At 45.6% G+C, this 25764-nt stretch overlaps 1 protein-coding gene across 3 annotated transcripts in view; it reads right to left on the bottom strand.

Annotated features, from left to right (window-relative positions):
• Positions 1–25764, bottom strand: part of LOC119970275 (methylthioadenosine phosphorylase) — a 220040-nt gene that overhangs the window by 171861 nt on the left and 22415 nt on the right. For 2 of the 3 annotated variants that reach the window (XM_038804631.1, XM_038804633.1), the window contains exons 1-2: positions 17875–17981; positions 9328–9414 (exon numbers count right to left, since the gene is read on the bottom strand). In XM_038804631.1, the coding sequence (XP_038660559.1) occupies positions 9328–9414; positions 17875–17937 (150 nt within the window). In that variant the 5' untranslated portion in view covers positions 17938–17981. Of the gene's footprint in view, positions 1–9327; positions 9415–17874; positions 17982–25764 lie in introns of those variants that run through there. The other variant, XM_038804632.1, reaches the window with a different exon arrangement.

The following is a 25764-nucleotide window of genomic DNA, read 5'->3' as shown; positions in this document are numbered from 1 at the left end:
CCAAGAGGGGAGTGGGAGAGGACACCGGGCTGGACAGACAGCAGCACCTAGAGGGGAGTGTGAGAGGAGGACACCAAGACAGACAGTCAGCAGCACATAGAGGAAGTGCGAGGGGACACCAGGATCGACAGACAGCAGCACCTAGAGGGGAGTGTTAGAGGAGTACACTAGGATGGACAGTCAGTAGCACCCACAGGAGAGTGCAACATGAGGACAGCAGGAAAGTCAACAGCACCTTGAGGAGAGAGCTTTAGGAGGACATCAGGACATTCATCATCTGCACTGAGAGGGGAGTGCGAGTGGAGGACACCAGGACAGTTAGCAGCACCCATGAGAGAGTGCGAGAAGAGGCCATGGGACAGACAGTAATTCAGCAAAAGAGGACAAAGGGATTGCTTTGGGACCCGGGTTAGATTCCCTGCTTGGGTCACTGTCTGTGCGGATTCAGTACTTTTCCCCCATGTTTCCGTGGGTTTCCTCCGGGTGCTCCGGTTACCTCCCACAGTCCAAAGATGTGCAGATTAGGTGGATTGGCCATGATGAAATTGCCCCTTACGTGTTCAAAGATGTGTAGGTTAGGTGCAGTTATGGGGATAGTAGGGCAGGGGGTCGGTGCAGATACGATGGGCTGAATGGCTTCTTTCTGCACTGCAGGGATTCTATGGTTCCTCTACCCTGCTGTGAATTTTCTCAGAGAACTGTAGTCAGTGTTATCCCCATTACAGTGCACAGGTAAGAGTATGTAAACCATCCCATTGATGTCTGTCTCTATGATTGGACCTAAATGTGTGGAAAAGTCAGCCCACACAGTTGAAGCGCATGCACCGAATCAATACCGTAAAGCTACACCTAAATTCTGTGTAATGAAAATATATTTAATTCTAATAAATTGGTACATAAAGAATGTTCCCAGCAATTGATATACACTGTAACACCATTAAAAAAAACTCAGTTTACAGCACCACCAAAAAGAAAAAATGGTTCTGAGAAATGAAAACTATGTGAGGTGAGTCATCTAGCTAAAATAGACTCTCTTGCTTAGATACAAAGGGTATCTTGAATAAAGCTCCTGAATAAAGATGTGTTGTTGCACGACATGTATGTCAAACAAGGTATGTTCCACACCCATACAAAAAGAATCAAGAGGCGGAAAAAGAGAAATCTGGTCAACCAATTTGAGACTTCTTGGTAATGGTTTAGGGAGTGCTTAATTCCTTCTGTGAAAACAGCATGATTTCAGCAGCACGCAAACTGTCCCAGTTCAATATCAAATACGTACATTCAAAAATGTGCTGAGCAAGATAATTATTATTTACTTTTTTTTAAAAAAAAACTCCCTTCTCAAGAGTTCCAAAGCCAATACGCAGAGTGGACAGGTCAATCCATCCTGAATCCATCTCCTTGCTTGCTCCAAAAACCAATTTAAATTGAATCCAATTCATGGCCCCCGCTAAAAGGCCATACTATCCAAGCTGATGAGAACAGTCGCTACATAAACCGATGCAGTAAGAGAGAGTTGCCTTCAGCCATTTTATTGACTTGCCTTTAGCCATTTTAGTGCTTTCCGCAGCCACAATTGGCTCTATTTTGCTGCAGTTATAGTTCTTTGCTCTTTATTTTTGCACTATTCTGGTTGCTGGTGTGCTCATCACCATTAATTTTCCAGTGACCATAAACATTTAAACCTTCCAGTGACCATAAGCATTTGAGTGCTGGATAAAATTTCGAACACTCTTAAGGCTGCACCTGAAGCCACAAATGACAATTGCAGGGACAGACAAGAAAAACTGAAGTAAAGTGGGTGAATTTAACAGCTGGTAAAAAAATTTTTTAACCCAACATTGGACCCAACCTCCCCACTTCCAAGTTTATCAGAGGCAGAACAAGGAAAGCACAGCCAACCTGCTCCCAGGAGGAAAATAATTAATTTGGATGTCCTGATTAGGCGAGCACCCTCTGATTTAGCTTGCTTTGCAGGTTTTATGTTGGATAGCCAGGCATCTTGGGCCTAATTGGAGAGGACAGCTTCAGCGATAAGGTACGTGCCTTTGCAGCACTGCTTGTGGACGGGAAGATGCCAGAGTGGATTACCCCTCCCCTGCATACAGCCCCCCCTCACAATTCCTCAATCCCTCCTAAGCTCCCCATTCATCAGGAGCACCGCCACCCGAAGACCCTGGAATCAGACCTCCCCAAACTTCTGCCACTGCCTACAGAAGATATACTGAACATCCAGACTACATTATTTAACGGTAGAATGAATTGGTCAAACTTTCCCTTAATTGCTTATACTCTCTATTTCAGTGAGATCGCAGGTGCCTATTCAAGTGGGGCACTATTCAATTTGTCCATTTTATTGAGCATATCTGGTCATGATGATATTGAGTGACACAAGTACTCATGTTGAACAGCAGACATAATCCCCATTTCTTTCCAGCCTACACTCTCAGTTTTAAAAAGGTTGACACGAGAAACTACAATAACCACAATGCACCTCTCTGGAGGACTGAGCCGCACGAGACAAGAAGAGGGTAGATCTTCACTATTGTCGGGATCTCAAACGAGAACCCAACTATTTTCAATTTGCAAAACGGTGAGAAAATATGCACCACAGGAGTGATAACACTGACCAATAGGTATCTTTTATGCTGAAACAAATTTTTAATTTAATCAGAATTAACCACATTGAGGGCAGCACAGTGGCACAGTGGGTAGCACTGCAGCCTCACGCGCCGAGGTCCCAGATTCGATCCCAGCTCTGGGTCACTGTCCATGTGGAGTTTGCACATTCTCCCCGTGTTTGCGTGGTTTTCACCCCCACAACCCAAAAGAAGTGCAGGGAAGGTGGATTGGCCACGCTAAATTGCCCCTTAATTGGAAAAATGAATTGGGTACTCTAAAATGTTTTTTAAAAGCATTAACCACATTGGCCAAAAAGAAGTCCTTCAAAGTTATGTTACCACTGTTCTTAAATAAAATAAATCTGAACTTGCTTTCTAAACCTGCCACTATATTCCAATTAAGCAAACCAATATATATTGGGCAGCACGGTAGCATAGTGGTTAGCACAAATGCTTCACACCTCCTGGGTCCCAGGTTCGATTCCCGGCTTGGGTCACTGTCTGTGTGGAGTCTACACGTTCTCCCCGTGTGTGCGTGGGTTTCCTCCGTGTGCTCCGGTTTCCTCCCACAGTCCAAAGATGTGCAAGTTAGGTGGATTGGCCGTGCTAAATTGCCCTTAGTGTCCAAATTGCCCTTAGTGTTAGGTGGGGTTACTGGGTTATGGGGATAGGGTGGAGGTATGGGCTTGGGCAGGGTGCTCTTTCCAAGAGCCGGTGCAGACTCGATGGGCTGAATGGCCTCCTTCTGCACTGTAAATTCTATGAAATATTAAATACCATGCTTGAATAAAGTTATCAACCAGGGTTTTACTTGTTTATCTTTGTGGAGAATCTTTTGGAGAGAGAAGCTTTCAGGACCAAACAAACACCAGATTAGAGTTTTAGGACCTATTGACTCTTCAGACACACCTGGCTCCTCCCATTATCTACATCAAATGTACCCAAAGCATAAGGCATTCTTTTGTCTCTTCTTACAAAATATCCCTTGACTTGCTTAGCTGGGATCAAACACAATACCCCTCATAAATTATCAACACCCCAAGGGTCCTTCAAATTTATACACAATTCCATTAACTAGATATCTGTAAACAAGTAAATGGTCCTCAAGCCCGAACAGCAGAACATTTCACCTGAAAATCAATGATTACCTCAATTTTACAACACCTTAATCACCGTTTTAGCAGTCATATTGTCTGTATGCATCTTAACCCAGGTTTTAATAACGTTACTGCAAACAAGATGTAATATAAAATATTACAATTTCTTACATTAATTACACTAGGCAATACTGCAAACTGGATAACAGTGCAGCTCATTTTGCAGCTTATTCTGTTGACCTCCATGAAAATAATAATCAGGGGAGATGGAAAAACAGGTTGCAGGATCATTATTGCCCATTTTAAACAAACTTTCACAATTTCAAGTTTTATCACAGGGAATTTTGAGAAGTGACAGATATGAGAAAGAGAAGAAAGTAAAAGGAAAGGGAAACAGGCTTCAAGAGTCAATACAATGCTGGTTTCATAATCTGGTTCTGTGATTTATGGCTGCACCATTGTATGGACTATATTTAAAGGCTACTGTCCACCTGCACTCAGCCAACATACTTCAGAAGCCTCTGGGTCATTGACCTTCAGAAATCATGGCTGCCAAAATGGGAAGCATATAGCACCGAGGTTCACCGACGTCTCCCTCGAGAGGCTACTAGTGCCAAAGTGATGATCTATTCCCAAGCTCTGGGTGAAGACCCTCATCCAAGGTGACCAATCCAGCATGGGAGCTGGTGGCAGCGGTGGTCGGTGACAACGTCCTGCAGAAGTGGACAACCAGCCAGTGCTGCAAAAGGATGAATGATCTTCATTCAGTCAGGGTGCGTCACTCTTCATATCACTCACAACTAACAAACTCTCAGAACCATCACGGATCTACAGGGGTCATACTCAATGTTAGCTCAAGAGACGACCATGCTATCAGCCATGTCTCCTGCTTCTCACATTCCACTCATGCACTAATGACCTCTCCTTTCTTTTGCAGGCACACGTGGGAAACAACTGAGCCATGTTCTCGACTGCAACTCTGACAGCAATACAGAAGAGGTATTCACAGACCCCAACATAGAAGACCCATCACCTTACCCAAACCCTCCATATCACAGAGACAGACACCTCTGTGAGATCTAATTCTAGAATAGCTTCAGGGTCGAAATCTGGCGAGCACGTCGTATTGTCTGATCCACAGCAGGTGGAGACAGGGATGTCCCAGGTTGCCGGCACTCAGAGGATTGCTGGAGATCAAGAATCTTCTGAGGTCCAGTCAGATGCCGAGACTCTGGACTCGGTCATGCCTCAGTTGCTGGACTCCAAACGCAAACTCGGGAAAATCAGGACGGGATGTCAGCTGCACTCCTCAGATTCTAAAGCCGACGGAGGAGCCTGTCCACCTTCAAACTGACTTAATAGTGCTGACAGACCAATGCAACAAGGTCAACACTGGTAAGGGGAAGCCACCATTAAGATTTTGGTCCAAGTCTTATGTTCCGCTCTGCTGCAGTAGCTACACACGGAGGTAATTACTGTCATCCACCAATGTCAATGCCCCGGGGGGAAGAGAAAGACTTAATACAGCTGCCCCTCACTCTCAAGGAGGCAGCCAGGGGCCCTCAGGTACCCACAAGGGGAGGATCACCTGGTGCACACCCTGGCACCATCCACCCAGGTGACTCCAGGAATGTCCCATCCATCTAAATCCCCTCTTCTTGTGACCATTTCAGCTCCGCAGGCAGAGAAGAGTGGCACTGCCACAGAGCAGGACCTGAAAGCAGACTGGGACGCCCAGATCTCGGGTCAGCAGGGGACGCCCACCAAGGTCATCAGACAACAGGGTGTGGTCTCCAGCTCTGCTGTGGACGTTGGAGATGCACCAAGATGTAGTGGCAGGGTAAGAAGGATTGAGAATTCATAGTTGCACAGCATGGGCATGGTGTTAAGCACTTTTACATAACATTCACTTCTGTAAATAAACTCACATTAATTTCGCCCTTTGTTATGATGAGCTATGTTCCTGTCAATCTGAAATGAGAACTTGAGTCCTGAACAAGATAAAGGCAGAGTTCTCAGTCCAGAGCTTCCTCCTTGTGCTTTGTTCAGCCTTCCCAGGACATTGATGGTGTCCCTATACAGTGACTGAACACATCACTCATGCTAATTCCTCAATGGGAATTGTATCTGCCAGAATGCACTGGTCTGGTGTCATTCTTCCTGTATGCACTCTGCAACTGCCCCCATCCCATTAGCTTCTGTCTCCAATGGCATTGTGGTCTTCAAGGGTGCAGCTCACAAATGGATGCTTGCTTGGATCAGGAGGAATTAAACTTTCCCCACTGTATCACCATGACATGACCCTGATTATTGAGATCAAGTGAGCTGCCATCAGCCGGACAGGAGTCAGACATTCACATAAGCTCCGTGAGGATCCACAGACTGCCTCCATTGTAAGTCATCAGCCTCCTGCAATGTAGGGTCAATGGGCATCCCTATGACAGGTATCTCATTACAGAGGGTATGTATACTGCCATCTGTCAGGCATGAGTCTAATGTTCGCAGATGCCATATGAAAAGTTATGATCTGATGGAACAAACCTACAGACATGTCTACATACAACCAACATCATTTTAGGAATTAAAGATAAAGAAGCACCTAGAGGGAGAACTTCCGGTGATGGTGCGTGGGAGGCAGCCACACACTGGAGGGCCCCCGCTCGGGAATAGGAATTTTGGAGTTTTAACGGCCAGTCCCGGGGGCAACGGAGGCTCAAAAGGCTGTAAGAAGGCAAAGGGTGGAGAAATGTCCAAGTTTGGGAGAAAAACGGCCGTGAAAAAGGGGGTTAACGGAAGTCCGCCGGTGAAAAAGTCAGCGCAGGAACTGTAAGGAAAGTGGAGGCTGGAGCACCAGGGGAGGCCGCATCGTTCACAGCAGAAGAAATGACCAAGGTGATGGCTGTGGAACTTGAAAAACAGTTCACAAAACACATGGAAGCAATGAAGAAGGAGATGGGGGCGGTATTGAAAGTGCTGGTGGAGGAGGCGATTGCCCCGGTGCGGGCGGCGGTATCAAGCGCAGCGGCGGAGGTGCGGGAGCAAGGTGAGACACTGAAGGAAGTGGAAGAGGCATTATCGCAGCACAGTGATCAACTCACCTCGATGGGGAAGGAGTTGCGGAGGGTGATAGAGACCAACAAGGGTCTGCGAACCAAAATGGAAGGCTGGAAAACAGATCTAGGCCACAGAATCTGAGGATTGTGGGTCTGCTCAAAAGGGTGGAAGGCCCGTGACCGATGGATATGTTGCCACGATGTTGGTGAAGCTATTGGGGGAGGGGGACGATCCCTCCCGATATGAACTGGATCGGGCTCATCGGTCGTGGCGGCCTATACCAAAGGCAAGTGAGCCGCCAAGAGTAGCAACTGCGTTTCCGTAGGTAAAACGTGAAGGAGATAGTCCTGTGCTGGGCAAAACAGAAGTGGGAGGTGCAGCGACCTGGAGCTGGTATACGTTTACAGTGGAGGTGGCGAGGTGGCAGGCTATGTTCAGCCGGGTGAAGAAGGCACTGTACATCAGCAAGGTGCAGTGCGGCATAATATATCCAGTTAAGTTGAGGGTGACCTACAAATCCAAGGACTTTTATTTTGGGACAGCGGAAGCAGTGGAGGAGTTTGCAAAGGCAGAAGGACTGTGGCAGAATCAAGAAACAGTCGTGTACCGATGTAGCCTCATGCAACTTTATTTTTTCACTGCGTGTTGGTGTACGTACTAAATGTGTCGACGCTGTATATATTTGGACAAGGGAAGAAATGGCACTTTCATTTGCAATGATGGCTCTTTGGGGCTTGGGTGTGTATGCAGGGATTGTGTGCTAAAAGTTTCTTGGTTTTCCTGGGACCGGGCAAGGGGGAAGGAGACCCGGGCGGGGGTGGTTTAAGCCCGCCAGTGAACGGGAGTGAGGTGGGGGGAAGGGCTGCGGTCATCGGAGCCTGGTAGAACAGGTTTCGGTGAGTCTAGCCGGGGTGAAAAGTTGGGAGAAGGAACCGAGGTTGGGGGGGGGAGGAGTTTACAAGAGGAAGTGGAGGGGAGGCGTCTGTGAGGGGGGGGGGGGGGGTCTACATTTCATGGGTGTCATTCATGGTACTCTTTCAGGGATTGGATGGCATTGAATATTAGGGGGGTGGACTGTATACATCAATGGTGACCATAAGCGATTCCTGATTCCTTTTTCCTTTCTTTTCCCACCTTAGGAGGGTTTGTTTTATTTGATGCTTCTATTGTCAGGTGGCTGTTGTTTGGGGGGTGGTGGGAGGTTGGGAACGCTGTTGTTAATAAGGGGATTGACATTGTATTTGTTACCTTTTACTGTTTATTGGTGGGGTGCAAATTCTGAAGAAAATGTGAAAATGGAGAATAAAAATTTTTTTTTTTTTTTTAAAGCAGCATCTGGGGGCTTTTCGTCCATCCTGTTAACATTTTCACAGGTTTAAACACCATCTTTCAATGTCCTAGGAGGGAAGGCAATTAGCACAATACACTTTTATCATATCTTACAATGAAAGAACTTCAATCTAATAGCTACTTTCAGGATGTGCCACTCATGAAATAGACATCATTCAACTTGGTTTTTAATGATGGTACTTCTCAAACCTATCAGTAAAAATGAAAATTCCAATGTAGATAAGTCAGCAGTGCTCAGGCCTCAGAGTGCACCCATCAAACTTGTTTCTAACATGAACAATTAATGGTCACAGAGACCCTTTTGCTACTTAAATAAAAGTAGTGCATTCTAAGCCTCAAATCTGAAATAAATTTTAAATTATTATTTCATGCTCTCTGTTGTAAAGTTAGTAGCTTTCTGCTAGTTACCCCAACAGGCGCCGGAATGCGGCAACCAGGGGCTTTTATCAGTAACTTCATACTTATGACAATAAAAGATTATTAGATCTGATTTACTGCAGCTATTAGCTTTACAAAATGCTGAACAAGTTCCAGACATGGATAGCTGATGGGATTTAGGAAATTCAGTGGTGAGATTTTCTTTCCCAGCCACCTCTTGTATTCGGAGAAGAAATGGCATTTTGACAAAGTATTTATTGTGCTGGAACATTTTCACACACTGTGACTTTGTCACTCTAATCATCTCAATAAAAACTATTAAAAAGGGAGTTGGGGGGGGGGGGGGTTGGGGTAGGTGGGATTCGGCTATTTTTTTGTCTAGGTTAGGCGGGAACAGTGGGAGATGAAGGGATGTGCTACGAACTGAACTATTTTTACATTTGTATTTGTATCTTTTATTGTTATAAAACCATAAATGCCTTCATAAAATGTTTGTAAATAAAAAAAGTAAAATGCTGCGGATGTGAAAAGCAAATACAGTTTTCTGTCCTGTAGCTAGTGATGAAACACTGTACTGACATATACAGAGAAAAGATAAAGATAAGAAAGATGCGGCAAGTTTTTTTTCTTTGATCATGGTGATTAAAAGATCCTTTCGCAGACGTGGAAGCATAATATAAGCCTTGGGAAGAGGAAAAAAGAAAACCAGACAAAGAATATTTATTTTCTTTCCTTTTGTAGAAGTGTATAAACAATCACATGCACATCCATGATTCAGACACACAACTGTCAGAAACCAACATGTGAATGGACAAGCAGTAACAAACCTTCCCAAATGGCGTGTCTACACATTTCACAATCCTTTGCTCCAGAATATCCAGGTCACCCAATCCTGACCCACCAATAATTCCAATCTACAAGCAAAGAAAAAAGAAAATCAAAATTTAAATACATGCTCTTTATTAAACAGGCACCATTTTGATAAGAACTTTTATCAAGATGCTCAGATAAATTCAGCAGAATTTCAGTACTCTGAAGTTTACAATCAGATTTATACACCTATCTGGCATTGTATCAACATTGGGAACAAGATCACAATCAAATAGTTAGCCCCTCGAAAAACAGATAGACTTTTAATATAAACACAACATGAAGCAATTGCTTGACAGCGTTCTCAATGCTCGCCACTTTTATACATTCCATTTTGACAATCTTAAAAGTCGTCCTTTAAATGATGTCCACATTTCCAGTTGTATAATAGTTCAGCTGGACTGAGAACTACACGAGAACTACATGATGTGATATCCTGTGGTCATGAAGGCACTTTACAAATGCAAGTTTTGTTTTCTTCTGCAAGAATCCAAAAGGACCACTAGAATATTCTAGGGGTAGGTTTAGCACACTGGGCTAAATCACTGGCTTTTAAAGAAGACCAAGGCAGGCCAGCAGCACGGTTCAATTCCCGTACCAGCCTCGCCGAACAGACGCCGGAATATGGTGACTAGGGGCTTTTCACAGTAACTTCATTGAAGCCTACACGTGACAATAAGCGATTTTCATTTTCATTTCATATTCAAATCAGGGAGAATAAATGCAGAAACTCTCTCCTGAAACTGCAACCAGGTACAATAGTAAACACGCAAACTGAGTTTTTGCAGCAAACATGCACTCAAGAGTAGGCCAGCAGTGCAAGATTGCTCAAACCAAGGCAGAGACACCACACAGAAAGGAGTCCGTATTTTTATCTTCAGAACCCTTTCAGCACCTACTACAGGGGATCTATGCAAAAAATAAAAGCAAATTACTGCGGATGCTGGAATCTGAAACGAAAGAGAAAATGCTGGAAAATCTCAGCAAGTCTGGCAGCATCTGTAGGGAGAGAAAAAGAGCTAACGTTTTGAGTCCGATGACTCTTTGTCAAAGTCAGAATCAGCTTTGACAAAGAGTCATCGGACTCGAAACATTATCTATTTTTCTCTCCCTACAGATGCTGCCAGACCTGCTGAGATTTTCCAGCATTTTCTCTTTCGTTACAGGAGATCTATGGCTTGCAGAAGAAAACAAAACCTGCATTTTTATAATGCTTTCATGACTACTGGGTTTCCCTTTAAAGGGCTTTGCAGTCAATGAAGTATTTTTGAAGTGCAGCCACTGTTTGCAACATAGGAGACCTGGAAGCCAATTTGCACGGAATAAATTGCCAAAAATAGCACTGTGATAATTATCAGCTAATCTGTTTTGACAATGTTGATTGAGGCAATAATACTGGCAATGATAAGAGAAATAATCTCTCCTGCTCTTCTTCAGAAGAGTGCCAGCAAGTGTGTCCCTTCAACCAATCAGATTGAAGAATCGTCACCAAGACACAGAAGGTCAGGCTTTACACCCTGCTCCTCACCCCCAATCCCGCAGATGTCCTGGTGGTGGTTGTGGTGGTGGTGGGGGGCATAAAATCAGGTGAAGTAGTAAAATAAATATCATGCCTGTCATCATCCGACTCCAAAGGTATTATTGTACCAATTACACTTAGAGGCCACTTCTTGCTGCTGCTATTTTAACAGTAACCAGTGAGGGATGGGTGGAGGGTGGAGAGAATTGTCAATGTGACGAGGCTGCCATGTATACCGTGGCTGCGAATTCTGGAAGAGGATGAGAGGAGGCCCCTCACTTTGGCAAGCCTGTGCCCCATAGACAGCCTACATGGTGACAAATGTTGTTCCTGCTTGAAGAAACCCCCCCCCCCCCCCCCCCCCCCCAATCCTCTCAACTGCTCACAGTGGCGCTGCTGGGTCAGAAAGATGCAGTGTAGAAAAAGAAAACGAAAGAGAGGGAAAGAAAGACAGGATTAAGAGAGAAGAGTTAAATAGATCTCCTGCATTAATTGCCTTCTGAAGGAATGAGAGTTCACATCTATAAAATTAAATTTGCAGGTCAGTAATTATGACTTATCATGCCGTTAGAAATTTACTGATCACGAGTGCACCAATATTTTAGTGGGAAACTAGTGGCCAAGCATAGCAACCTCACACATTTACATGGCTTTGAATGCAGAGTTGCTCAGTGAGGCACCAGAAGAGAAAGTCAAATCAGATAGCACCTTCCAGATTTCTGCATTTAAATCTGCAGACTCCACAAATTGCTGTCAGGTTTAATGCTGTCATTCTCACCGTTATCCCTGACAATTCAGGCAGTTGAAACCAAGGCAATAATAACAAATTTTGATTATTCAGTTTTACTATGTATTTCACTATGTATTCAGTTTTAATGTGCAAATTTCACACTCAAATCTGCTTTAATTAAAGATGCCATTCTTCAGAATGTCCAACAATTACGCTGTGAAAATTGTCATTAATCCAAGCCAACATGAAGCACAGTTCCTGCCATCTACTAGCTGTGGTAAACAAATACCAGATGGAATAAACACCACATAATGATTATGGCAGAACAATGTAATCACTGAACATGACAGAACATTTACTGACTGACTTCAGGAATGAAATAGCAGAAATACCGCAGCTGTCGAGATTTATTTCATGTGTGAATCATACTTGCAGTATGAGCAAGCAGTCATGGTGCAAAAATAAGATTAAGATGACACCGCACCTCCGACAAGCAACTACAGTATTTCTGTGTACTACCTGCAGGGTTCATAGTGGAATATCAAGTGCAAGAATATGTGCTCAGATTTATTTAAGGTGAACACAGCGTCAAAATCAAACTTTGTGCCCCATTCCCAACCCCATCCCAATCCATACACAGAAACAACCAACAGTAACTATTTGTGTATCAGCCATGTTATGCCACTCACCACAGCACAAATAAAGTCACTGTTATTTCATTTCTGCCACAATGACCCGTAACTTCAACAGAGTGCTCATCTTGGAGGACTGCCTATCTCGATGTATTTATGATGGGACTTCAAAGACCCAGGGCGGGATTCTCCGTTATGCCGGCGCCTGGGGGTTTCCCGACAGTGTGGGGTTGCCCCACAATGGGAAACCCCATTAACCAGCCTGCATAACAGAGAATCCCGCCGGCCAGTCGTAACAGAAATGTGGCGCGGCAAGGCGGAGAATCCTGCACCCTGTCTCTCCCAATCTTCCTCACTCAGATTGGGTGAGACAAGAGCAGTGAATCGTGCTCCTGGCTGCAACAGAGTGGAGTATCTGGTGTGCAATGCTCCCTTTCAATGGTACTTCCTGCTGTAAAAGAGGTGTATGAAGGGACAATTAAATGGTAAGTGGTTCAGACAATGAGGGGGCGGGGTGTGGTCAAACCGGAGAGGAGCAGGAGAGGTCATTAGTCAGGAGTTAAACATGATTTTCTTCCCTCTAACTCTTTCAGGGTAAATCTGGCAAAACCATCTGAAGTACCGATTTAATTTGCTTCTGTCAGATGGTTCCCAGTCCAGCGCAATTGTCGAAAAGAAGTTAGCACTTCTGGGCTTTTGCCAGATAAACCCTTACGTGGGAACCTCCGAGAGGGATTTCCCACCACATCACTGGGGTACCCCTTAAATGTGATGCTTGGGAACCCGAAGCTATGGGCCAACAGTCTGGAAATTACATCATTTTGAGAGGGATATCTTGTTTTGCATTAACTGATTGTCCTCTGTTAAAATAGCAAGTAGTGGAACTTAATGTAAAAAAAAATACATCAAGTGTCTGTGCAAGAATATTGACCATTCAAATTTCCATTCCAGATATCACGAGGTTTTGTGATGTTACGAGGCTATTCCAGACCATTCAACACAAACCAAAGCATAAAGTTTTAAACTTGGCTCCACCAGACCATGTCTGGCTGGGATAAAAACCAGACAATGCTGGAAAAACTCAGCTGGTTTGACAGCATCTGTGGAGAGAGACATTGAGTTAATGTTTCAAGTCCGTATGACTCTTGTTCAGAGCCTAGGGGTGGGATTCTCCGACCCCCCGTCGGGTCGGAGAATCGCCAGGGGTCGGCGTGAATCCCACCTCCGCCGGCCGCCGAGTTCTCCGGCCCTCCAAAAGTCGGCGAGGCGCGCGTCGCGCCGCCCGCCCCGGAGAATGGTGCGGACCAGCGCGACTCAATGGGCCCCGGGGCTGCCTGAAGTTTCCGGCCCGCGATGAGCCGAAGTGCCGCTGGTTTTTTGCCGGTCCCGCCGGCATGGATCAGACTAGATCCCTTACCGGCGGGACCTGGTGGCGTGGGCGGGTTCCGGGCTCCTGGGGGGGGGCACCGGGCGATCTGGACCCAGGGGGGTGCGACGGTGGCCTGACCCACGATCGGGGCCCACCGATCGGCGGGCGGGCCTGTGCCGTGGGGGCACTCTTCTACTACGCGTCGGCCGTGTCAGCCTCCGTGATGGCCGACGCGTAGGTGACCCCCGCCCTGTGCATGCGCGGGGATGACGTCAGCGGGTACCTTCGGCGCCGGCTGGCGTGGCACCAAAGGCCTTCCACGCCGGCCGATGGGGCGCAAACCACTCCAGCGCCGGCCTAGCCCCTGAAGTTGCGGAGGATTCCGCACCTTTGGGGCGGGCTGATGCCGGAGTGGTTCACGCCACTCCGTCCCACCGGGACCCCCCGCCCCGCCGGGTACGGGAGAATCCCGCCCTAGGTGGCTGACTGGGCCAGGGAAACAATACACCACCAATGCAGTGTTGTGAATGTTCTATCCTATGTTCTCTCTCCATTTATTAATTTACTATCATGCTCCAAACAACATTTCTTGTTGCACATGTTAACTGGTGTCATCCATTGGAAATGAGGATGGGAGTGTCCTCAGGAACGGTTCATTTTAAATTCTACATCTGTGCTGAGTTAGCTGATCTCATCCAGGAGAGAGCTGTGGCAATTACAACTGGACTTAGTGATCTGGAAAGCAGGTCGCTAAATGTTCCATGAGTGCTTCCTAGAGGCCGGTTTCCTAGAGGCATTCAATTCACCTAAAATCTACTGGCCTACAGCTACGGCCAAAGATGTGAGTGGTAATGACCTGGTGGAACCCTCAGTCTCTGGGGTGGTGGATGCAGAGACAGTGATTTCAAAAGGAGGTTGGATGGTCCCTTGAAGGAAGAGTGGGCAAGTGGACCAGAGTGGATTGCTCCTCAGAGACCCAGTACAGACAAGATGGGATGAATGGACCCAGGGTCCCAGGTTCGATTCCGGCTTGGGTCACTGTCTGTGCGGAGTCTGCACATCCTCCCCGTGTGTGTGTGGGTTTCCTCTGGGTGCTCCGGTTTCCTCCCACAGTCCAAAGATGTGCAGGTTAGGTAGTTTGGCCATGATAAATTGCCCTTAGTGTCCAAAATTGCCCTTAGTGTTGGGTGGGGTTACTGGGTTATGGGGATAGGGTGGAGGTGTTAACCTTGGGTAGGGTGCTCTTTCCAGGAGCCAGTGCAGACTCGATGGGCCGAATGGCCTCCTTCTGCACTGTAAATTCTATGGTCTATGATCTATGACTCCGACTGTGCTGGAAATGATTCTATATGGCAAATGTGCTTTTGGGGGAAGAAATGATATTTTGGGTTGGTGGTCCCTTTATGAGTTAGTTTTCTCTGGAAGATGATTTTTCTGGAAAAGGCAAATTGTTTCCTGTGACCAAGCTGTCCAGGGGATAATGAAATGAAAAGCAATAGTAAAATAAAAATGGGTAAACAAGAGGTTAATTACTTTTTCTTCAACTTCAGTTCTCTGCTTGAAAGCAAGTCTGACCCACAACACCACAATCTCCATGACAGGTAGGGTAAGGTAGCAGGTCCCAAATCCACTGCAGGCAGAACAGGGATTGAACTCCATGCTGTGGGTGCCAATCTGATCCATATCGGTAAGCAAATGAGCCAGCGAGCTCCCCAAGGAGCACCATAGGACAGAGATGATCATTCAGCATACTAAACGTCATCTCCCATAGCATCACAGAATGGTTACAGCGCAGGAGGCCATTCAGCCCATCGTGCCTCTGCCACTCTCTGCAAGGGCAATTTTGTTAGTCCTACTTCCCCACCCTTTTCCCCCAGCATGGCAAGGCGACTCTCTTCAGGTGTTTATCCAATCCCCCATTGTAATCCATGATTGAATCTGCCTCCACCACCCTCTTAGCAGCAAAACCAGATCTGAACAACTTTCCAAACTCACCTCATGGCAAAGATCCCAAATTGTTTTTGTGTCTATGATCGCCTCCTCCCGGTCAATACGAAACAGACTCTCTGTGCTCCGAATTTTTTTCCCCCCCGAAATGTGTTTCAATGATTTAAATGTATTTGCTTTGATCTTACATGCCTGGCGTATTTTAACCTACTACTCCGCTTTTGTCAGACAACTGCTGAACACAGATTCCCTCCTCTTTATTGGCCATTCATTTCACAAAACGCATTCCTAGGTTCAACCATGACACAAAAAAGTCATGCTGTCATCAAAGCGGTGTCAGAACAGGGCACACAGCCAGCTGCAAAGGATGTCAGATCACAGCAGCTGACAGCAACAATTAGGTATTTCTTTCAAGGTGTAAGAGCTGTGGAGATAATCTTCTGCCAGTAGATGTAATACTGCAAATATGGAACCCTTTCACAGGGTGCCAAGTTCTGTTTTCAACTTTCCTTTCATGTACAAAATAAAATGTTTGAGCTGCAAGCAGAAAAATGCTTTTTCACTGTACCTCGGTACACGTGATAGTAAATAAATCCAATCCAATCCATGGAGAGGTATAATAGGCTTTTCCTATTTGTCAACAAAAAAGATATGCATTTCATGACCTCACAACGTCCCAAGTTGCTTTATAGACAATTAAAATACTCTTTTCTTTTTAAGCGTCACCGCAATTATAATGGAGAAAGCACAGCTGCCAAATGGCACACAGCAAACTCCCACAAACAACAAACTGATGCTTGAAAAGCATAATTCAGAACTAAGCAGAGTATGAGAAATAGCGCACCAATCAACCTACCATGGATGTCATACGTCTTCCAGCTGGTAATTAAAGCTTCCATTGGTTAGGAATGGCTATGACATGTTGGCAGATAGCTACATCTGTTACCACAGCAATGCTAAATGAAAGGTAAAATATCAAGTACCAACGGGGCAGCAATACAGGAATGGAAGTGCTTCTGAATTTCAACATGGATCCAGAACAGTAACAAAGGAAAAGAAATAGCTCATATTTACACATTTATATGTACACATATTAATCAAAGTTGCCCTCACTTTCCATTTTTAAGTTAGCATCATGTGTGCAAGACACACAAAAAACAAAATTAGTTGGAGGGATACCTTGCATATATATGACGGTCAAACGTCCTTGGTATTTGCCGCATTGAAATGAAATCATGTTCCAAAATAATTGCATATCTATCGCCCCCATGTGGTGGAAAACAAATATCGCCCTCAACCTTTATTAAAAATAGTCATCGAGAAAATGGCCGCCACCGAAACCTTTCGAAAATGGAGCCAGTCGTGACGAAATCAGATCAACGGCAAGGTCAATCCTGCACGAAAGACAGACTACATTGATCTCTTTACTGTTGAATTTTAATAACTGTACCTGCTGAAAGAATTACAGCATTTTACCATGCTTCAAAATATGCAGCTTTTCGGTTCTCTCTGGGCGAGGGGAAAAATTGTGTTCCATTGTCATTTTATATAACAGGACAAAAGATCGACTGACTACGTAATGAATGTACTCAAAATATAATCGCAATGTAGTGGTACAGTCAATCAAAGTACCAACAGAACATGGGTTGCTACTTCCCCAAGGATACAATTTCAGACACGTTAGCTTAAGGAAAATCCTGACCAGACTGGTATCTTCCTCAGCAATAGAGGAGAGAGAGAGAGAAAGAGGAAAAAAGACTGGACCATTCTTGTGCACCCCTTAGTGGCATGTTTAAGAATCGCACACCATACACTCAGAAGCTGGTTGGCTGTGTTTTGAATCAAAGCCTCAGAAATTAAATACGTTTCCCTCCAATTTGCAGGTCAGTTGGAAGCAGCCAATTTGTGATTAATTGACCTGGGACTCAGTTAGCAACAACATCATGGAGCACAGAATTGCATTCACACATTCCCAGGTTCAAAAGGATCATATTTTCCTTCTTCCCCTTTACACCACTTTCCTAGTCTCTACTCTCCAAACTGCACATCATGAAATACCACAAATTATGCCAACTTATGTTCCATCTGACTCCTACTTGTGATGCATTTTCCGCCAAACACTGCTTTTCCAAGTCGGCAAATTTTTTAAAATACGCGTAACCAAATATTTTTTCTTGCCAAAATATTCGTCCCTTTAACATGAACAAATGTTCGAACATTGATTCGCTTGTTAAATCAGAAAGTTAATACATTTGCTACAATTTCACCGACCTTTCATGAACTTCAAATGACGATACAACTACTTACCAATCGCTTCCACAACTTTGTCACCACCACCACTGCAGCACTACCCAAACTCAGAGTCGGCATCACTGCCCGATAGCAAGTTATGGACAAGTCAAAATGTCAACCAACTTAACATTGGGATGTCAAAGTCACCATTTATAGCCTCACTATAAATACCTAACACTCAGCATAGTCTGCAGCAGCTGCTCCACTGTCGGCACCTTGCTCTGAACACCAGCCATGCTGGTCCCTCTCGCAGCCTCCACTGTGCCCTTACCCGACCACTTCTTCTGCTGTTTACGGTCTCTCCGGCTTCTTAGGTCCATACAATTCTATATGGGTCCTGTGCCCGAGTACTATTACTTTCCAGTTCCGCGCTCAAAAGTGCAAAAAAGTCGGGGGGGAAAAGGTCCAAAAGTCCGACCGAAACAGGAGCCACCAAATGTGCGACTTACTCCCTCATAGTCGCCACCAGAAGTCGACTTTCAGAATGCTTTTGATAAGGTCCCTCAAAAGAGGTTAGTGGGCAAAATTAAAGTACGTAGGATAGGTGGTAATGTATTGGCATGATCGAGACTGGTTGACAGACAGGAAACAGAGTGGGAATAAATGGGTATTTTTCCGAGTGGCAGGGAGTGACTAGTGGAGTACCACACCTGGAGTATTGCATGCAGTTTTGGCCTCCATACCGAGGAAAGGATTTACTTGCCATTGAGGGAGTGCAGCGGAGGTTCACTAGGCTGATACTGGGGTTGATGGACTGCCCTATGACGAGAGATTAGTTTGACTCAGCATACATTCACTTGAGTTTAGAAGGATGAGAAGTGATCTGATTGAACTAAAATTCTAACAGGGCTGGACAGACTAGATTCAGGGAGGATGTTTTCCCTGGTTGGGGAATCTAAAACCAGGGGACACAGTCTCAGGATACAGGGGAAACCATTTAGGATGAGATGAGGAAAAACCTCTTCACTCAGAGGGTAGTGAACCTATGTAATTCTCTACAGAAAGCTGTGAAGGCCAAATCACTGAATTAATTCAAGAAAGAGATAGATAATGTTTTAGATTTTAATGGCATCGAGGAATGGGGAGAAAGCGGGAATACAGCACTGAGATCGATAATCAGGCCATGATCCTATTGAATGGCAGAGAAGGCCCAAAAGGCCAACGGCCTTGTTCCTAGTTTCTATGTTTCCTCCCTTCTATCCGGGCAAGAGCAAGCTTGTGTTGAAGGATAGTCCTTGACTGCCAGCACTCTTCACTCAAACATCATTCTTTGCGTATAAGCCTAAATTCTGCATGTCAACTGAATAAGACAGTATACAAGAGGCCCAAGGGAAAAATAACAGCATATAGAATCTAGGGCAATGTGGATGGATTGGATTGGATTTGTTTATTGTCACGTGTGCCGAGGTACAGTGAAAAGTATTTTTCTGCAAGCAGCTCAACAGATCATTCAGTACATGGGAAGAAAAGGGAATTAAACAAAATTCAAGAAAATACATAATAGGGCAACACAAGATATACAATGTAACTACATAAGCATTAGCATCGGGTGAAGCATACAGGGTGTAGTGTTAATGAGGTCAGTCAATAAGAGGGTCATTTAGGAGTCTGGTGACGGTGGGGAAGCAGCTGTTTTTGAGTTTGTTCATGCGTGTTCTCAGACTTCTGTATCTCCTGCCCGATGGAAGAAGTTGGAAAAGTGAGTAAGCCAGGCAGCGGGAGGTGTAGATGGAGTCCATCGATGGGAGGCAGGTTTGTGTGATGGACTGGGCGGTATTCACGACTCTTTGAAGTTCCTTGCGGTCCTGGGCCGAGCAGTTGCCATACCACGCTGTGATACAGCCCGATAGGATGTTTTCTATGGTGCATCCGTAAAAGTTGGCAAGGGTTCATGTAGATATGCCGAATTTCCTTAGTTTCCTGAGGAAATATAGGCGCTGTAGTGCTTTCTTGGTGATAGCTGTAATGGACAATTATAATACTTAATATTGAATAACTGCTTAATAGTGTGATTAACTAAAGCTGCAGCCATTTGTGTGTGTGTGTGTGTGTGTGCAAGGTTAGAGAGAGTGAGAGAGAGAGAGAGAGAGAGAGAGAGAAAAACTGATATGCCAGCTGTATGAAGGACGAGATAGTAAAGCCAGGAGAAAAACAACTCCTTATATGGAATGGAGAAATACTAGTAAGAAGAGAAAGCCAGCCATTGTCTACATGAATGCCTGTGTTTAACCTGCTTATCTTTTGAATGTATGAAGACTGAAGGTTGCGGCGCTTGGCGCGCTTTCCTCTCTCTCCTGTGGTTAGAGGAACATGTCCTCTGCAGAGTTAAGAAATAAACGAACTTGCTCTTATTCATGACTGATTGTCTCTGAGTTTTCCTTTTTCCCACCACAGTTCTTGGCGACGAGGATGGGATCCCGTGCTTGAGACAGACACTGGGAGATTCCGGGGAGGCGTTAGCGCTGACGTCTTGAGGGCTTTTCACCTCATCTCAAACGCTTCCAATTGGCCACCAGCGTGAGAGGACCAGGAATTTCTGTGTCACCTCAGCACCGGGATCCGGACTGAAATCTGTGGTAAGGAATTGCTCTATTATTAATTATAGACAGTGGTGAACAGTCTCACAGTGACGGGTGGATTTAGACTTGGATCTATCCACCAGGTTGGACCTGTAAAAATACCTAAACGATAGGTATTGGTTTGCTGGTTTAGGAAAACCATGCCACCTAAGCTTAGGTGCGGGTGCCTCCGGAGGAAAATCAAGTCACAAGGGATAAGGTCGCTGTGAGTCTGGGTCACAAGTAAGAGACCGGTCATGGGTAATAGCAATGGAAAAAACAAACAAATGCTGCAAGTTTAAATAGCCCTAATATACGATAGATGGTTACTAATTATGGACAAGACTCGGTGAGTCAAGTTAAAAGGTGGGTGAAGGAGTGTGGTTTTCCTGAAGGAGGAAGTTTTAGTTTAAGACAATTGGAATTATTAAAAACTCAGTTAGAACAGAGGGCAAAAGAAAGTGGAAAGAAAAGCAAAAGGAAAAGAGAAACAATAAATTGGGCAGCTTACGGTATGTGGAAAACAGAGGCAGAAATAAGAAATAGACGATCACAGGCGAAACCCAAAGAAACTGCAAATAAAACCAACTCTCTTCAGTGTGTTAAGTCTATTTCAGGTCACCCCATTCCGGATGATCCCGACCTGGATGGCTGCCTCCCGCGCCCAACGGCTCCTCCACAAGTGGCCCCCACGAACCCAGGCCTCCCTCGTGACCGAGCCCTCCACCATATAGTGAACCCCCTCGGGGAAAGCCTGAGACATCCATGGGAACTCTACCATCAGGAGCTGACCGTCGCCCCCTTTACCCAGATATCAGTACCATGACTACATCTGACTCCCCAGTAGCTCACCATACCCGGAGTAAGGCGTCGTGCAGACCTAAATCTGCCCTTCCAGATGCACCAGAACCATTTAATTATCACAAAGGCGACGAAGAAAGGGAAGGAGACAGTAAATTTCTCGGCAGTGTCCTCAATGCTCCAATGATAGAGGTGGCGGGCCCGGAAGGACAAACGATACTTGTCCACAGACCATGGACAATGAAAGACATTGACTGTGCCTATGAACAACTCCCGGATCCCAGAGAAGCGGGAGGCCAGAAATTTGCAGGCGAGGTACGCAAGTTCTGCCTCAAGTTTCGCCCCACGTCTCATGAGATGCGGCGATTATTGGGGAGGAAATTGGGCGCAGACATCTCCAAGATCCGATACAATTGGCCAGATGATAATGTACGAGCTCGCCAAGTTCAACCAGACCATGCAGATATTGTGCATTATAACGGGTTTGTTACAGGTCTGGTGGACGCCTGTCAAACTGCCTTTCCGGTAAGAATGGACATGACAAAAATTGCTATGTGTAAGCAGCGTGACGGTGAAACTGTGTTCCAGTACCTGACCCAGCTCACAGAAGTCCATAACGCTCATAGTGGACTTACACCACCAGCTGACATGAATACAGCTGAAGTGACTCCGTATGAGGCACATCTGCGGAACAGTTTTATGAATGGATTAAGTGTGGACATCGCTATGAAGGTGAAAAATACATATATTACATGGGATACAGGGAAACTCAACTTAATCGAACAACACGCCATACACGCTGAAAAGCTACTGACACAAGAAAAGGCGAAGCGGAACAAAAGGAGGGAGGATCAGAGTCACCAAGCACAGCTAACTATGATGCAGATGGTGACACAGGTTGCAGAAGGTCAGCATCGAGGAAGAGGTAGAGGATGGACAAGAGGAAGAGGCAGGGGAGGTCGAGGGCGAGGACACGGTAAGACGGATGGGTGTTTCACGTGCGGAGGCAAGGACCACTGGGAAAGAGACTGCCCAACAAAGAGACAAGAAGGGCCAAGAGACGATGATGACAATGGTAATTGACAAAGGGGAGGAGAGGACGATGGAGGTATGCCTGAAGGAGAGGGTGAGTCCAAAACCTTGATGCTTTGCAATGAAGAACCGCTTAAGCTAACCTCTTGTACTAACGTTCTTGAAAACTTTACACAGACTATAGAGAGTGTGATGCACTAATCTAAACCGCGAGGCACTTATGTTAAGTATAATGAAGAATTCTATCGACGAATGCCAGTGTACGTATTAACTGTGGAAGGGGAAAGGCTTACGTCTTTAGTTGACTCCGGTGCGGGAAACTCTGTGATACAGATTAGTCAATTAAAGGCACCGATTAAGATGAGTGGGAGGTACCTGAACTCCATCGGGGCATCTGGCGTCATAGTACAAGAACAATTTACTGCACCCTTAAGGTGTGAGACTAATTATGGAGAAAGGTTTAAATTTGCATTTTTACTCTCTAGGTGTTGCCTGATTAATCTCATGGGACGGGATTTGATAGGAAAATTGGGACTTAGCCTGATCAGCACCCCAGAGGGACTAAGGGTTATGGAAGGAGAGGAAATAGCATTCCAAGGAGTTAAATTTGACGCCAGACCTCTGATGTATATTTATGAATGGAGATTGACTCCAGCGGCAGTGAGTTCAGTAAACCGAGTACTCATGGGAGAAGCACGCAAACGCGTTAACCCTATTAACACTGACTTCATGTCCGAGGAGAATCTGCACTGCACCGCACACATTCACTTGGGGGGACCAGATAATAGATATGAGAATGAATGGTTCAGGAAGTTGCAAAAGTCTGAGGTGCTGCTGATACGGGAATTATATTGCGATGAGCATAGGTGCGCTGCAAGTATAGACCTGTCTAGAATACGTCTGAGATCGAGACTACCACACCCCTTTACAATAGAAGGGTCACACCCCTATGTATCGTTAGCGGAAGGGCGCAATAGACAATGGAAAGATTTGGGACCGTGGGTCCTTACAAATCTCAAAATCAATGACTGGACACTGCTTTCAGACACAACTGTGTGGTTCAGTACGAGTATGCGAGCTTATAAAAAGAATCTTAACTGGCTATCTCAGGCAGAGAGTGTGGTGGAAATAGTCCCCGCCTCGGACCAGAGCCTTAGGGGAACAACCTGGAGTTTTGTACAAATTACTGCTGATGACCTGCGACTGCAGACAGTTCCGGGGAAACTTTGGGCAAAGGGAAAACATAATGTGGGTCTAATACACGATTGTGAGCCCGTAAAGATTATACCAAAGTCTGATTATAGACCGTGCAGAACACAGTATCCGCTAAAACCCGGAGCGGTAGAAGGGATCACCCCCGTATTCAATTCACTATTGAAGGCGGGAGTCATAGTACCCTGCAAAAACTCACCAGTGCGTACACCGATTTTCCCTGTAAAAAAGGCGACTCTCCCGGGAGAACCCGAGGGATGGAGGTTTGTACAGGACTTGCAGGCAGTCAATGATGCTGTTATGGCCAGAGCCCCTAATGTTCCGAATCCATATACCATTTTGGCACAGGTCCCACCCGGGAGCAGGTGGTTCTCCGTAGTAAACCTCGCTAATGCATTCTTTAGCATTCCTGTTCACCCAGACAGTCAGTACTGGTTTGCTTTTTCATTTAAGGGAAGTTCTTATACATTTACAAGGTTATGTCAGGGATATTGTGAATTGCCCACCATCTACAACAAAACATTAAAAAAAAGAGTTTGGAGCCACTAATCCTGTCCCCGGGATCAGCCCTCCTACAGTATGTAGACAACTGTCTAATCGCAGCTCCAACCAAGGAGCAGTGTGAGCAAAACACATTGGCACTATTATGCCACCTAGCTGAGGAAGGACACAAGGCAAGCCTTTCAAAATTGCAGTTCGTGCAAGAACAAGTAAAGTTTCTGGGACATTTAATATCACCACAGGGTAAGACCTTAGGACAAAGCAGAGTGAAAGCAATCCAAGAAATCCCTAAACCCAGGACTAAAAAACCGTTGATGTCCTTCTTGGGGGTGTGCTCATACTGCAGGATGTTTATTCCCAACTATGCCGTCCTTGAAGCCCCTCTGAGTGACATAGCCCACGGGAAGGGCTTGCAAGCCCACAGTACACTCAGCTGGACCCCAGAAGCAGAAAAGGCGTTCAGCGACTTGAAATTGGCTTTACAGTCTGCACAGACCCCAGGAATTCCCAACCCAGATAAACCTTTTACCCAAACGGTAGATGAAAAACGAGGCTGCATGACGTTCGTGCTGTTACAAGAGCACGGAGGGAAACTTTGGCCAGTGGCATATTTCTCTGCTAAATTGGACCCAGTAGCAGGGGGGCTGCCTACTTGCCTGAGAGCAGTCGCAGCTGCCAAAAAAGCAATAGCAGACTCTAGAGATACAGGGGATACAGTGAATTAACTTTGTTGGTACCACATGCAGTCTCACTACTTCTCCTAGAGCAAAAAACAGCTCATATGTCTGCGTCAGGGTGGTTAAGATATAACACGGTCCTGCTGGAAATTACAGTGAAAAGGTGTACCATACTTAACCCCGCCACTCTTCTTCCCACCGCAGGTGATGGGGAACCACATGATTGTGTTGCTCTAACTAATTAAGTTTGTAGTCCGCAGGATACTTGCAGGATACCCCCTACAAAATCCCGACATGGAACTGTTTGTGGATGGGTCTGCGTTCAGAGATCGAGAAGCGGGCCAGAACTGTGTGGGGTATGCCATAGTCACATCACACAACATACTAAAAGCAGAGCCGCTTCCTAGACACCTCTCCACACGAGCTGCGGAACTGATAGCCCTTACAGAAGCATGTAAACTTACAGAAGGCAAGTCCGTTACTATCTACACAGACAGTAGATATGCCTTTGGGGTGACTCATGATTTCAGAACCTTGTGGAAACATAGGGGATTCTTATCAACAGGCAAACCAATCACGCACCATGGGCTGATTTCTGATCTCTTGGACGCAGTCCTCTTACCTAAGTGTATTGCAGTCTGTAAGTGTGATGCACATACAGGGAAAACTGATCCAGTCTCACAGGGAAATGCAAGGGCGGATGCGGCAGCGGAAGCAGCAGCGCAAAAACCTATCAGTGATAATGTAAACATGCCAATGCTAACAGTTCCTATCCCAACAGCGGACATACAAGACCTGCAAACACAAGCCTCACGGGAAGAAAAGAAAGAATGGTCAAAGGCAGGGGTAAGGTAAAAGAAGGGGTATGGTACGGCCCCAATGATAAGCCATGTCTACACGAGAGCGCTATTTCCTCATTATGCTAAGTTGACACACGGCAAGGACCATGTGTCAAAAGGAGGGATGTTCAAGAGTATCGCTGCACATTGGTACAACAGAGGCTTAACTAGTTACTCCCAGAAATTTTGTGAGCGGTGTGTTATTTGTGCTACCAAGAAAGTGGGGAGAGGAATTAAGATAAGCCCAGGGGCGCACCCAGAACCACTGAGACCCTTCGAGCATAT

Source organism: Scyliorhinus canicula, chromosome 8 (assembly GCF_902713615.1).
Source record: "Scyliorhinus canicula chromosome 8, sScyCan1.1, whole genome shotgun sequence".
NCBI lineage: Eukaryota > Metazoa > Chordata > Chondrichthyes > Carcharhiniformes > Scyliorhinidae > Scyliorhinus > Scyliorhinus canicula.
This window is presented reverse-complemented; position numbering and strand designations above follow the sequence as displayed.